The 12,305-nt window shown below is 36.1% G+C and overlaps 1 protein-coding gene across 1 annotated transcript in view; it reads left to right on the top strand.

Annotated features, from left to right (window-relative positions):
* LOC101855846 (mitochondrial 2-oxoglutarate/malate carrier protein) overlaps window positions 1–11,869 on the top strand; it is a 26,494-nt gene extending 14,625 nt beyond the window's left edge. Inside the window, exons 7-10 of the mRNA XM_005091158.3 lie at window positions 622–712; window positions 1,540–1,639; window positions 4,504–4,555; window positions 6,129–11,869. Of these exons, the coding sequence (XP_005091215.1) occupies window positions 622–712; window positions 1,540–1,639; window positions 4,504–4,555; window positions 6,129–6,305 (420 nt within the window). The 3' untranslated portion in view covers window positions 6,306–11,869. The remainder of the gene's footprint in view (window positions 1–621; window positions 713–1,539; window positions 1,640–4,503; window positions 4,556–6,128) is intronic.
* Window positions 11,870–12,305: the final 436 nt, after the last annotated feature.

The following is a 12,305-nucleotide window of genomic DNA, read 5'->3' as shown; positions in this document are numbered from 1 at the left end:
CAGTCGCAAGTGAGTTAACCTTATGGTTCAGAGGCAAAGCAAAGGGAAGAAACTGCTATTATGGCATGCTCTTTTGGACACTTTTGGTTTTTTCCCTTTTTGCTCATCTCTTGATACATTCTGAGCATGATCGTGTTGTTAATGTTCTGAGCATGATCGTGTTGTTATTAATTTTTGAAAATTACAATATTAGGCAAGTTTTTCTTTCATCGAAGCGTCGACTCATTGAAAGTGAAGGTCAGACCTGACAAACTTGTGGGATGCTAGATTTACCCTAATGATTTGGCATTTAAAATTGCTGAAAGCAAAAAATTTTGAGTTGCAGTTGTTAGCTTGGCTTTTTTGCTTTCTTATGCAATCCTTATCAGATCCACAAAGAGATTTAGCCTAAAGTTTTTGTATAAAAGTGTAAAAAGGATTAAATACTCTCCATCTTTCATGTGTAGTTCTCAACCCCACTCTCTTCTTTTTTAAAAATTTTATAGTTAGCCAAATGGGAGGGGGGAGGGAGGGTTCTACTTCTTTACTTTTTAGAATTGTGTTATTTTTAGAATTATATATTATCATGATCATTTTTTTGTTGTTGCAAACAATGGTATCTCTATATGTGTGTTTCGACAGGGCTGTATTCCCACAGTGGGCCGTGCCATGGTAGTCAATGCTGCCCAGTTGGCCTCCTATTCACAAGCCAAGCAGATTCTTGTATCAACAGGTATATGGCTATCTAATTATTACATACTGCTGATTTACTGGGGCATTTTTTCTTAATCTGTCAGCTCACGTTATATATGGTAGTTATGATCTCAGTTTTGCTCGTTGAAGTCGTCTTTAATATGGTGCCACCTTAAAAGTTAATTGGTTGGAAGACTATATCAGTTGAAAGCCCCTATAGGCCTATTTGTACATATACATACATATATATATATGTATGTATATGTACAAATAGGCCTATAGGGGCTTTCAATATATGTGCTCAGGGAGAAATAGTTAAGAAAGGATAATGCACTCCAGCAAACATCAACAGCTTAAAGATTAACTGCAACCTGAGAATAAATAACAGCTGTAGAATTCCCTTGTTTGTCTATCTGACTAGTGATGTAATAGTAGCATATTTTGTATCTGATCTGTTAAGTTATGAAATGTGAAAGAAAAATCATCTTGTCTCAAGTAAAAGGTACACTTTGGTTCTATCTAGATTTGAGCATTTTGGTCTCATTGAAGGATAATCCTGTGGCATCATCAAGACTTCAATGTTGATTCACAAAAAAAAGCCTCAGAGTATATGAATTTATTGTACAGAATTAATTATACCGATGTGTTGATTCTAGTCCATGTATTAAAAAAACAAATTTTCCCTCCAAGATCTAGAAAGTTGTCTTCAATTTCTTTTGGACATTTGGTTTAACCTCTGCAATGCCAAACTGATGTATGTAGTGCATCATGGAGCTGCACAATTTTCTTTATTTTGAAGTTCAAGGGAATACAAAATGCATTTTATCAAAAGGGTAAAGCAAGGATGTATCTTTCTTCTCTCATCAGGGCATTTCTCTGACGGCCTCTTCTTGCACTTTGTGGCCAGCATGATCAGTGGTCTCATTACAACTGCTGCCTCTATGCCTGTGGACATTGCAAAGACAAGGTAACTGCTCAAATAAAGTAAAATTGTATATATTTATCTATTTATTTATTATTAAAATTTATGTATTATTTTTTTACAATTTTTTTTTCGTATGTGTGCGTGCGTGTGTGTGTGTGTGAATTAATGTTTAAACCCTGATACTTCTTTGATTTATTGAGTCTTGTCTAAAGGGCATGAAAACACATAGTGATGGCAAAAGATTAATTCACGGCGCACCGGCAGTGGAATTTTAGTTGCCGCGGGGGGTTCCCCACCGGGCGCCTTATCACGTCGGGGTTCAGCTCCCAGTCGCTGCTCTGTCTGGGCCGACCTAATTTTTGGTACTTTTCAACGTACAATTTAAGGTGTATCCTTGTATTTATGGTAATTCTCATTTAGTGCATCCAAAGCACGCATTTCTGCTCTTGAGACTCAAAAAAGAACGGACGTTGTAACTTGTCTGGTTATTTCGTTAGACGCGCTGGAGTCGGCAATGCTAAATTGTAAATTTTTTTTGACTAGCGTGAAAGAAAATTTTTTTTAAAAAATCAATATAAAAAAAAGGCATCGTCAAAATCTGTCGAGCTTATGGAACATGAACGACATAACATTGGTGCAGATACTCAGAAAAGATGGTATCTGCGCTTATAATAGAAGGCTGTAATTTTACAATTTTATCCATCGGGCACACAATTCGCTATGAAGTAGTTCCTCCAAATACAACTTTATGTGTTTAATATAATCGTGAATATTCGCATATTTTCTCGAAAGTTTATAAAAGTTACCATGAAGTTTCTCTATGAAAAGTACAAATCGATTTTAGTGCTAGAATACATCTTCAACGTAGATCTAATACACGAACAGTATCTGTTACACTCCAGAAATTCCTTACTTTTCTTAAAACGCTAAGTCTAGATTTTGTAAGTTGACTGAATAATAAGGATGACTTCTCGTAATTGGGTTATAAGAATAATTTCTAGCTTTCCAGGGACACTGAATTAGCACCAGACTTTTCCAGCTTTTTTTTCGTTTCTATGACCATTTGAAATAACTGACAATGTGACTGATTTCTTTACATTCATAATTGTGTCCGCGCATATTTCCGACACAAAAACTAAAAATGAATGTGTTAGCTGTCACTATTTTTATTCCATACAAGAAGTTTATCTCTACCCATATATTTACACGGTTTTGTGGTTTTTTAAATCACTTATATCTTTTTAGTTGTATGCAGGCTGCCACAGACACAGCATGATTCATGAACAAACGCAGAGTAACTTTCTCTTGTTTAATAGTAAAATAAGAGCTAACGCTGATCGTTTTTAGTTAAAAAATGCAGATCTGCATCTTTCTTCTCTTATAACTTGACTATTACTACTCGCGCAGATTTAAGATTTCTCATGGTAAAAGACATGATATTCGTAGTCAGTTTAACACAGATTTTGGAGAGATCTGTCGTGCCTTTTTTAAATTAACAATCATTTATTCATAAGTTTGTAACTAAAATAGGACAAATTGGGTACTCTACAAACACTTCTCTAGAACAAAAACTAAGGCACAGAAACGAACCATTCTAAGGCAGAATAAATCTCAAGACTTTGAGCGTTTAGTACATCGGCGTAATTGTTTGCTATGTGAGATGGGGAAGATGTTATATCGTTTTAAACATAGACAAAAATGCGAACTTCCTGACCGACAGCGGCAAAGTCGCTTCAGGGCTCATTAACCCCGTGACCCCGAGCCGGGGAGCTCCGGCGGGCTGCTGAGTCACGCGAACTAAAAGTAACAGAATCGGGCGAAAAGTGGCGCTGTGAATTATGCTCATTGAAAGGTGATAAATTGTTTATTGAATAAATAAATCCAATAAGTAAAGATTAACTGGTCTGCGTAATACTCTAAGGTATCGAATAAAAGGGGGCGGGGGTGGACAAATGGTCTAAAATTAATAAAACAGGGGATGGCACATTCAACCTCATACCTCTGTTCTAGTGGGAACAAATCTGTTTTATTTCTCCTACAGTGAATAAAAGAAAAAGAGATCATGAAATTTTTGTGATTTTAGTAAGTTACTGTGACAACTTTTCCCATTTAGGAACAAACCAGTTTCATTAAAACATATAAACCAATGCTCAAAAGTTTTTTTTATTTATTAATAGAAGTTTGGCTTTTTCTTGCACTATTTTCATATTTAAATGCAATTAGGACATGGACATGGTTTAGATTTGTAAAATATATCAGATTTTGAATCTTTATTTTGCAAACCAGCACTTTCTGCCCTTCCTTTTGGACTGTGTAGTTTAGCCAGCTTGTGGAAACCCCACAGCCAGTGTTGAGCTGGTCACGCCGAGAGTAGGCCTCGATCTACCAGTACTAGATCTAGTATGCGGTCGGGCATCGTGATAAAGTAGGTTTTGGATCGATTCAGGCGGCTTCAGGGCTATGCAACAAAAGCCTAGATCTAGATATCTAGATTCTAGTTATAATGTTTCACATGATCGTCGGTCGTGGCAAGCTGGAAAATAATAAAGGATGGGTTTGGAATAAGGAGTGGGGGGTGCGCAAAAAAACTGAAAATGAATGGAGGGGGGGGGGCTTATTCGATACCTTAGAGTAGCCTGCTTCATGTTGGCTTTTCCTTCCACACAAATCTAACTTTAACCGTACCATTGCTGTGTCTGAAATGTAATTTTCAATTATTAAAAAAATTATTTTTTGAGACCATGTAGTCATAACACATTGTTTCATTTTCAAAGTTCTTGCACCTTCCTGTGTTTTTGTCTCTGCTTTTACTTTGTTATAGATCCTGAAGAGGTTTTTTTTCCTGATTAGGTGCCCATCCACACACTTATTTTTTCAAGCCCTTGCAACATTCTCTGTGTCCACAGAATACAGAACATGAAGATGATAGATGGCAAACCAGAATACAAGGGGGCTGTGGTAAGATCCATTTCTTGGAATATATTTTTTTTGTTTTGTTTTCTGTTAAAAATATTTTCAATTGATTTAGATACATAAACCACCTTACCTCTTTCCTTTTTACAGTTCTGAATTAATTTGAGGATTTGTTGTTTCTTTTTACAAACCCCAACACCTCACAAATTCATTATATCTGGAGATTTGCTCTAATGGGATACTGAATTAAAGTACAGTCGAACAACCACTTGTCAAACACAACCACCTGTACAAAGGACCAGTTCCTACTTCTCTCCCTTACGTTTTCTAAAGAATATTATAACACTGTCCAAGATGTTCACCTGTGTTAGACAACCACTTAACTCCTCGATAATGGGTGGCTGTCTTAGACAATTTTGAATGCATTATGCTAGGAAGCTGTTAATATTTTGAAGAAAGTTATCAAAACGTTGTTAACAGATGCAATTCACATAAATGCATCATTTTCTTTCAATGGATGCTAATGTAGTATGATGGAGGAAAGGCTGTCTAGAAGTTTATGATCATCCTTGGAGTAAGGTTGTACCAGTAGCCCCATGTATACAAGTTTTTAAAATGTACCATATTTGCTGTGAATTTTATAACTGATTCTCATGTAGGCCACTCTGTTATATTTGTTATGGTTTTTTATATGTGTTTTCATTTTATATTATGGTTGCTTGTGTCTGTAAGGGAAATTGTTGTTTACGGGTTTCTTATTTATAAGGCCAACTGCTTGTGGAATTTCTAAAATCCATATCCTTTGACTATATATAGCAACAAAGATATATTTTTATTAGTCAGACATCAAAGAATAAATTCTAATAAATATTTATCATGGTAACCGTGGTAACCAAGCTAACATCCGCCATTTTGGATAATTTCATCAAATTTCAAAAGCTATCTTCTCTCTTAGTTTTCGTCTGTTTGCTTTCATTTTTAGCAAGTACAAACTACAACACCTACGTAAAGCTCAAAGAACGCCAGATTTGTAATATTATGATTATGAAAATAATTATGGACTCTGGAAATATGTACGTGGTTAAATAGTAAAAAAAATAAAAAAATTCCCAGCAAAGGCACTGTTTGTAATTTAATCTTTTATTTTCTTCAAAAAGGGCTCTATTTCACTACAGTTCACTACAGGTCACCTATGGACGGACAATGTGTAAAATAATGAAGCTATTCAGATGGAAAATAAAGGAGATGTAATTTAAAGTCGGAAAAAAACATTTGAAAAAAATGAAGAAAATATAAAAAAACAAGACCCAAAATTGCAAAATAGTTTTTTAAAACTCATTTTTAAAAGACTTCTAAACATAATTGATTGAAGCGGGTGCTCGAAACTTTAAAAGAAATGGATGTAGGTTTCAAAAATGGAGGGGGGAAATGTATGGTCAAACTGGGTAAAAATAGGGATAATCTCTCCCGCAGATTGCCTTAAAGAGTGAGGGTTCTTTAAAATTTGCTGTTAATTGCATTTGGTCAGTGAACGGCCTGAATGTAACCAAATTCATAGCTAAAGTATATCCCATGACTGAAACTTTTACATTTTTAAAATCTGTTCCTCTCCTTGCAGGACGTACTGACGAAAGTGATCCGCAACGAAGGCTTTTTCAGCCTGTGGAAGGGCTTCACGCCGTACTACGCCCGACTGGGGCCCCACACCGTCCTCACATTCATCTTCCTGGAACAGATGAACAAGGCCTATCGTCGCTTTGTGCTCAAGGACAACTCATCAGGCGGTGGATTGTAATTGGTACTTCCTCCTCGCCGTTGGTGCTGTTGTTGGAACGGACGCAGACCTTCCACACATGGTCCAGCCTTTCTTCCTTAACAGACTCATATTTGTTTATTTCTTTTTTTTCTATTTCACAGAATTGATTCACTTACATTCAGATTTTTGAGGAGTAGTTCAAGTACGTTTTTAGACTGCCAAATATTCTGACGTCACGAAAGTCTGCTGATTTTCCTGAATGTTTTTTATTAATCTTACTGTATATGTCCTGCTTTGTGGGTGTAAGGCTGACACTCTCTTCTTTTGATGCACTTTGTCGAGCTCCAAAAATTACATCCTATTATTTTGTAGACTGTTAGCAAATTCTTCTCAATTTGCTTTTTTCTCTGCGTCTCTCCTGACTTTGCCGTTCCTCTTTACTGAACGACTTCTTTGAATATGTCCCCCGTCTCAAGCAGTAAACCTAGCTCATTAAAAAAATGTTAGCATTTTTAATTTTAATTTTTTTTTAATGATTATTTGATCTTGTTTTAGAATGATTTGTGGTCGTTTTAGATTGACTGCTTAATCACCCTTACCGTAGCGTCCTCAGAATTGAGAAGCGATTACTTTTTGTTTTTTATCAGTTGCTTCCCTGTACTTTCGTGCACGGGAAGTGTTTTCTTTCTTATTCTTTCCTAGTCTGGGATCTGCCTTTGGGTACTGTAATGGCAACTGAACTGGCCTCCATCTTAGATCTGTTTGCAACAGGGCTATAGTATTAAACTGAGTCAACTAATGTCAGAAGGATTTTATTTTCAGTTTTGAAATGATTGCCTTTTCCATCTTGCTGAGCAGGTAAATTTTTGTCATTTTTCTTTGCTAAAATGTTGTACTGTAAAAGCCGAACAGCTGTCTTGCTGAGGGAGTAGATAACTGTTCCCTTGATTGCATTCATTGTGGTTCTGAAGATGATATTTTGTATTGTATTTGAAGCCTTCTGTGAAGGAGGGTTATTATGAAATGTAGAAAGGCTTTCCCTGTGTGGTTTGTTTCTGTTGTCTGCTTTTGTGAAGAGATTATGCAGGGCTCTTGGATTGGACTGTGATCACCTCAGTGTATAAAGAGTGTGAAATTAGCCCTTCATGTATTTACATTAGACCAGTTGTTTTTCAGCATTGCATCTTTTGTTTCAGCTTTGTTTCAAATAAAGATTAATTGTTATGAGTGGAAATTGCTACCTGCATTTCTGTTTTTCAGATATAAAATTTTGCCAGAGGGACATGAGATAATGAATAGACTGGCTTACAAAATCAAACAAAACTACCGAAAAATTTTAACGAAAAGCTTTCAGGGTTGCTTGCTTTGCAATTGTTTCGGTTATGTGTTATGTTTATGATGCTTACACTCCCTTATTTTGTGTATGCTCGTGAACATCAGGCCAAAATGAGTGTTGCTATTGAGTGTAGATCATAAATTGTACTTAGGGTTTTGAACAGTAGTTACGTTGCTCTTGGGTTGTTTTATTTTGTTTGTAACATTTTTGTTGTTTGAAAACAGTAGGCTACTCCCAAGTTTTTGCAAATTAGTAGAGCCAAATGAAAATATGCATTATGACAAATGTTTTTGTAGCTCTGCAAAGGGCAGGTTGTTGTTTTTTTTGCGTTTAGATTAGCTGATTTCTTGGGGATTTTGTTTCCTCTTACAATTAGATGTGAACTAGAATTTTTTTTTTCTGTGTCAGCATGATTTGGTGAAGATTTTTTTTTCGCATCAAGAGGTTAATTTATGCATACATGGCTGTCTGCCTTTATGCTGGGGATGTCTTTCATCTTTACCGTGTGTGTTTATGGGTTTGGAAATAGAAGTGTGTTTGTTGGTTTGGAAATAGAAGTGTGTTTGTGAGTTTGGAAATAGAAGTGTGTTTGTGAGTTTGGAAATAGTATATTGTGTAAACATCTATGGAGGCCCTTTATTACTGCTGGCCATTTTGTAGTGGAAATGGGAAAATTGGAAAATGTTTCCTCTTTTTTGTTCCCGTGTTCCTGTCTCCTCTCACTACACCCCTCTCCACCCCAATCCCACCCCCTTGTCTAATGCCATATATTGTTTGGTCAGATGTTGTGTCATTTACAGATCTACTAAAGAAAAAAAAAGAGAGTGAATAGATGATGTTGTGCAGCAACTGGTTTAGCTAATGTGATGACTGCTGTGAGGTGCATGCAGCTCATTAGGTTTTGCGTGTGTTGTTACTTGTAAGCAATGCACAGATATGTGCACCTTAGCATACTCATGTTGATGATAGTTGTTGCCATAAAATTTGGTTTAAGATCTTTGTTCATTTCCAAGCTTGTTTTCGATTGCGATGAGTGAGACATGTACGTTGTTGTGAAACCATTGAGAAGTATCATCTGAAGTTAGTGGAAAAAGGTATGGAATCATGGAAAAATGTCTGCCTGTCACTCTTCTAATGAAGTAAACTTTCAAATGCTCAATTGATAAAAGAAACGCGGTGATAAATATTTGAGATTAGTTTAGGTTTCAAACTGTGCAAAAGTTGCATGAAATTTTTATGGTGGTCTTCCAAATAAACATTTTTTTTTTCTTTTCTAATGGTAAAGATCATTTTCCCGCATAATATCTGAATAGAGTGTAACCTGCTGGATACACTTGGCTGTGGTATATTGAGGAATTTTACAGTTACTGTCTTTGGCTGTTCATTTTCTTTTTCCCTGACGTTTTCAATAATTTTCTGATAGTTGATATTACTGTGCTTAGTGTATTACTTTTGTGCAGAGAATGTTTATGTGGCTTGAGATTGAGTTAAGTGATATAGCATAACTTGTGAAACAAACCATAGACCCTCCTCTGCTTGAATGGAAGTAAGAGCTAGGTGTTTTACTTTTACACAGTACCCCACAGTACACCAGCTTGACACTAGGAAACGTCTTATTTCTCAAATGTTTGTTTTTCTAAACAAATCAAAAACTGTTTACTTTGGCAGTAGCTATTGTTTTGCTTGATTTAGTCACCTTTAGAGTTGTGTGTATGTGTTGTTCATACCCTCTTTTAACCTTTAGGATCCTGTGAGTGGCCTCATTCTTTTGAGGGCAAGGATATGAATGTTTAATGTCAAGGAATCTGGATTTCATGCAGTATTATATCTGGGGGAAGATCTGATCTCATCACAACCTTCTAGCTCAAGACAGTCTCATAGACTCCTTGTGTTTCTTCAGTGTCTACTGTGTTTTTGACAGCTGTTGAGTGAAGTTGACTACAAAAGTGATAGAGACTTAATGTGTTTTAAGTATTCACCTCTCAGATCACCTAATGTTTCTGCATCTGAATGATGTGTTCTTGTAAAAGTATTTATGTCAAGTATTGCATTAGTGACATAATCACAAAGCACAAGTTTATGGAATTACATGGTTCTTTTATTTAGTACAAACCAATGTGTTTCCTTTAAGAGACTGTACATGTGAGGCATCACAGTGAAATCAGGCACTCGTCAAATAATGAAATTGAAGAAGTCTGCATTTTTTTGGCCGATGGGCAATTTTTCTTTTTTTTTTGGACTGAACACCTTTTCCATCCATTTAAAAATACAATTTTGTGTGGATTTTTACTGAAAAACATTTTTAAAGGCACAAAAATGTAAATTTTCAGTTTCCAAGAACGACTCTCAGGCCATGGAAGTTACCGAACTTGGCGGCCATTTTCTCACTAATTTTACCTCCGAAATCCGGCGACCCTGACCTCCTTCAATCGCAAATATCTAGACTTCAATTCCACACAGATGGATATTTTTTTCACCAAAAGGAAGTCAAATGAACAGGCTTTAAGATGATAACAATAACCCCATATGCCCAAAAACTGACGAGCCACTGATTCCAGCGCGTCATGACACATATTTCTTTTTGCTCTTTAGTCACAAGTATTGTTCAAGGTGAGAAAATAATTTTTGTGAAAACTGCATCAACTCTTCTTTGTTTTAGCAATTGGAGAAAGATCTTTTCTCATATTCAGTGGAATACCTTGATTTTCTCTCTGTAAAGTGTTCCGTGTTTTTAAAAAAAAGGATACGCCAATTTTCAGTGGTGATCATGAATAGGTCACTGTTTTGCTTGTTAGAAGTGTGTTCATCTGTTCTTTTAATTGTGTATAAACTATTTTACTTGGAGCAATGCTCTGACCCTGAACGGTCCTGTTCTCTGGCCAGAAACATATCAGGCTCTATGATCTGTGATTATTTGTAATAAAGCATAAATAATTGGATTTGATTTTATGTGAAATGAAGTCTATCCAACGTTTACTTACAGTTTTTCGTCTGTGTTCATCTCGATAGTTTATACATCACACCATGGCGTTTTTTTCTCTCCCCCCCCCCTCCCAATCCTTTTTATTTTGAATGGCCTCTTTGGTTCAGGGTGGTGCAAAAATCACTTTCCATATCAAATGTCAAAATTAATTTGATTCTATGTAGCTGAAAGTGGAAGGCATTCCCACAATGTTTACCGTAACATTGAGAGGAAAAGTATGATGCTGCAATGACATCAACAAACTAACCTTTGAATTCTCTTGTGAGGAGTGAACCAACGTGGGTGAACCTAGTAACAGTCATGTCAAACTTCCCATCCCGTAACATCTGTTCTACTGTTTTTGTATTTAAAATTAGTTCCCAGGCCCATAAGCTAAATACTCATGTGTATATATATTATGTCCCAGGCCCATAAGCTAAATACTCATGTGTATATATATTATGTTTGTGTAGCCTCGCACATGAACAGTATCTCAAGCAAAAAAATTCACTCTTTTTCCTTTAGTGTTATCTGACCTGTAACTGGAAAGTGACTTTAGCTCCACCCTGTAAAAAATCTGGCTTTGTCTGTCATAATAACACTGTGAAAAATGTAACTGCAAATCCATTTCTTGTATTTGAAAGTGAGTATTTGATTTATGATTGTTTTTGTGGGTATTTTAGCTTTGTTGACTTTTCAGGTCTAGATCTATAGCTCGTGACTTGTGTGTGAAGTAAGAATATACATTTTTTTTTTAAAGGGCATAGCCAGAACTTATAAGTAACAAACTTTCTGGGATCAAGAATGAGTTCTGTTTGCGCACAGTCTGGTATGTTATCCTTTGAGGTCTGTCGAGTTAGTGGCTGACTGTTGAGACCTGCCTTGGATGGTAACCTTTGGATAAAGTGAATGAATTAGAATTTGTCTCATACTTATCATTACAATACTTGGAAGTATTAATTGCTGTTTGTCAGCCAACTTGGGGTAGAGAGCAAAATGATGCAGACATCATCAGATTTTAATATATAGCCAGTTCTAATAGATCTGTTCCCTTGAAGAACCGTAAGGGTGGGACAGGTTTCCCAGAGGTGTACTTTGGAAATTTTTACCTATTTTCATATCTGTCCTCTCTAAATATTTTTATCAAAATGTGAGATATAAAAAAAGGTTTTTGTGCGGAAAGGAATATTGTTTGAGACTCCTTAGGTTTGAATGTTTCATTTCACTATGAGAGTTAGACAGTTGCTGGCTATGAATATATGTAAATGTTCTCTGAAGAATAAAGACTGTTATACTAGCACCTAATCAGTGTTTTGCTTTCAGTTGTTGATGTTGTTGTTTGTTTTAGTAGGGGTTTTACGGCGCTCGCAACTGCATAATATCATATGAGCGCCAAGGGCTGGATGTTAACAGAGACGTCCCAAACGGGGAATCTGGTTTATTCTGCTTACCTCTCTAGCCTCAACAGCACAAAATCTGCTTCCATTATCAAGGCACCCCGGAAATAGCAGTTAACAAAAGAGTGACAAACATACCAAAGAAGTACATGTGTAGAGGAAAAATGACAAATGTAAGGATGAGGAAAGAAAAAGCAGCAGTTCCCCATATGTTGTTCCTGCACAGAATGAGCATGACATTGATAAATCAGCCCATTATTTTATTCTACTGTGCATAAGAGCATGTTAATATTGTTAATTGTATTATTAATAATTCCCCCCCCCCCTCCCGCTTTTTGGGAATG

The sequence above is a fragment of the Aplysia californica genome, unplaced genomic scaffold, assembly GCF_000002075.1.
Source record: "Aplysia californica isolate F4 #8 unplaced genomic scaffold, AplCal3.0 scaffold00026, whole genome shotgun sequence".
NCBI classification, from domain to species: domain Eukaryota; kingdom Metazoa; phylum Mollusca; class Gastropoda; order Aplysiida; family Aplysiidae; genus Aplysia; species Aplysia californica.
This window is presented reverse-complemented; position numbering and strand designations above follow the sequence as displayed.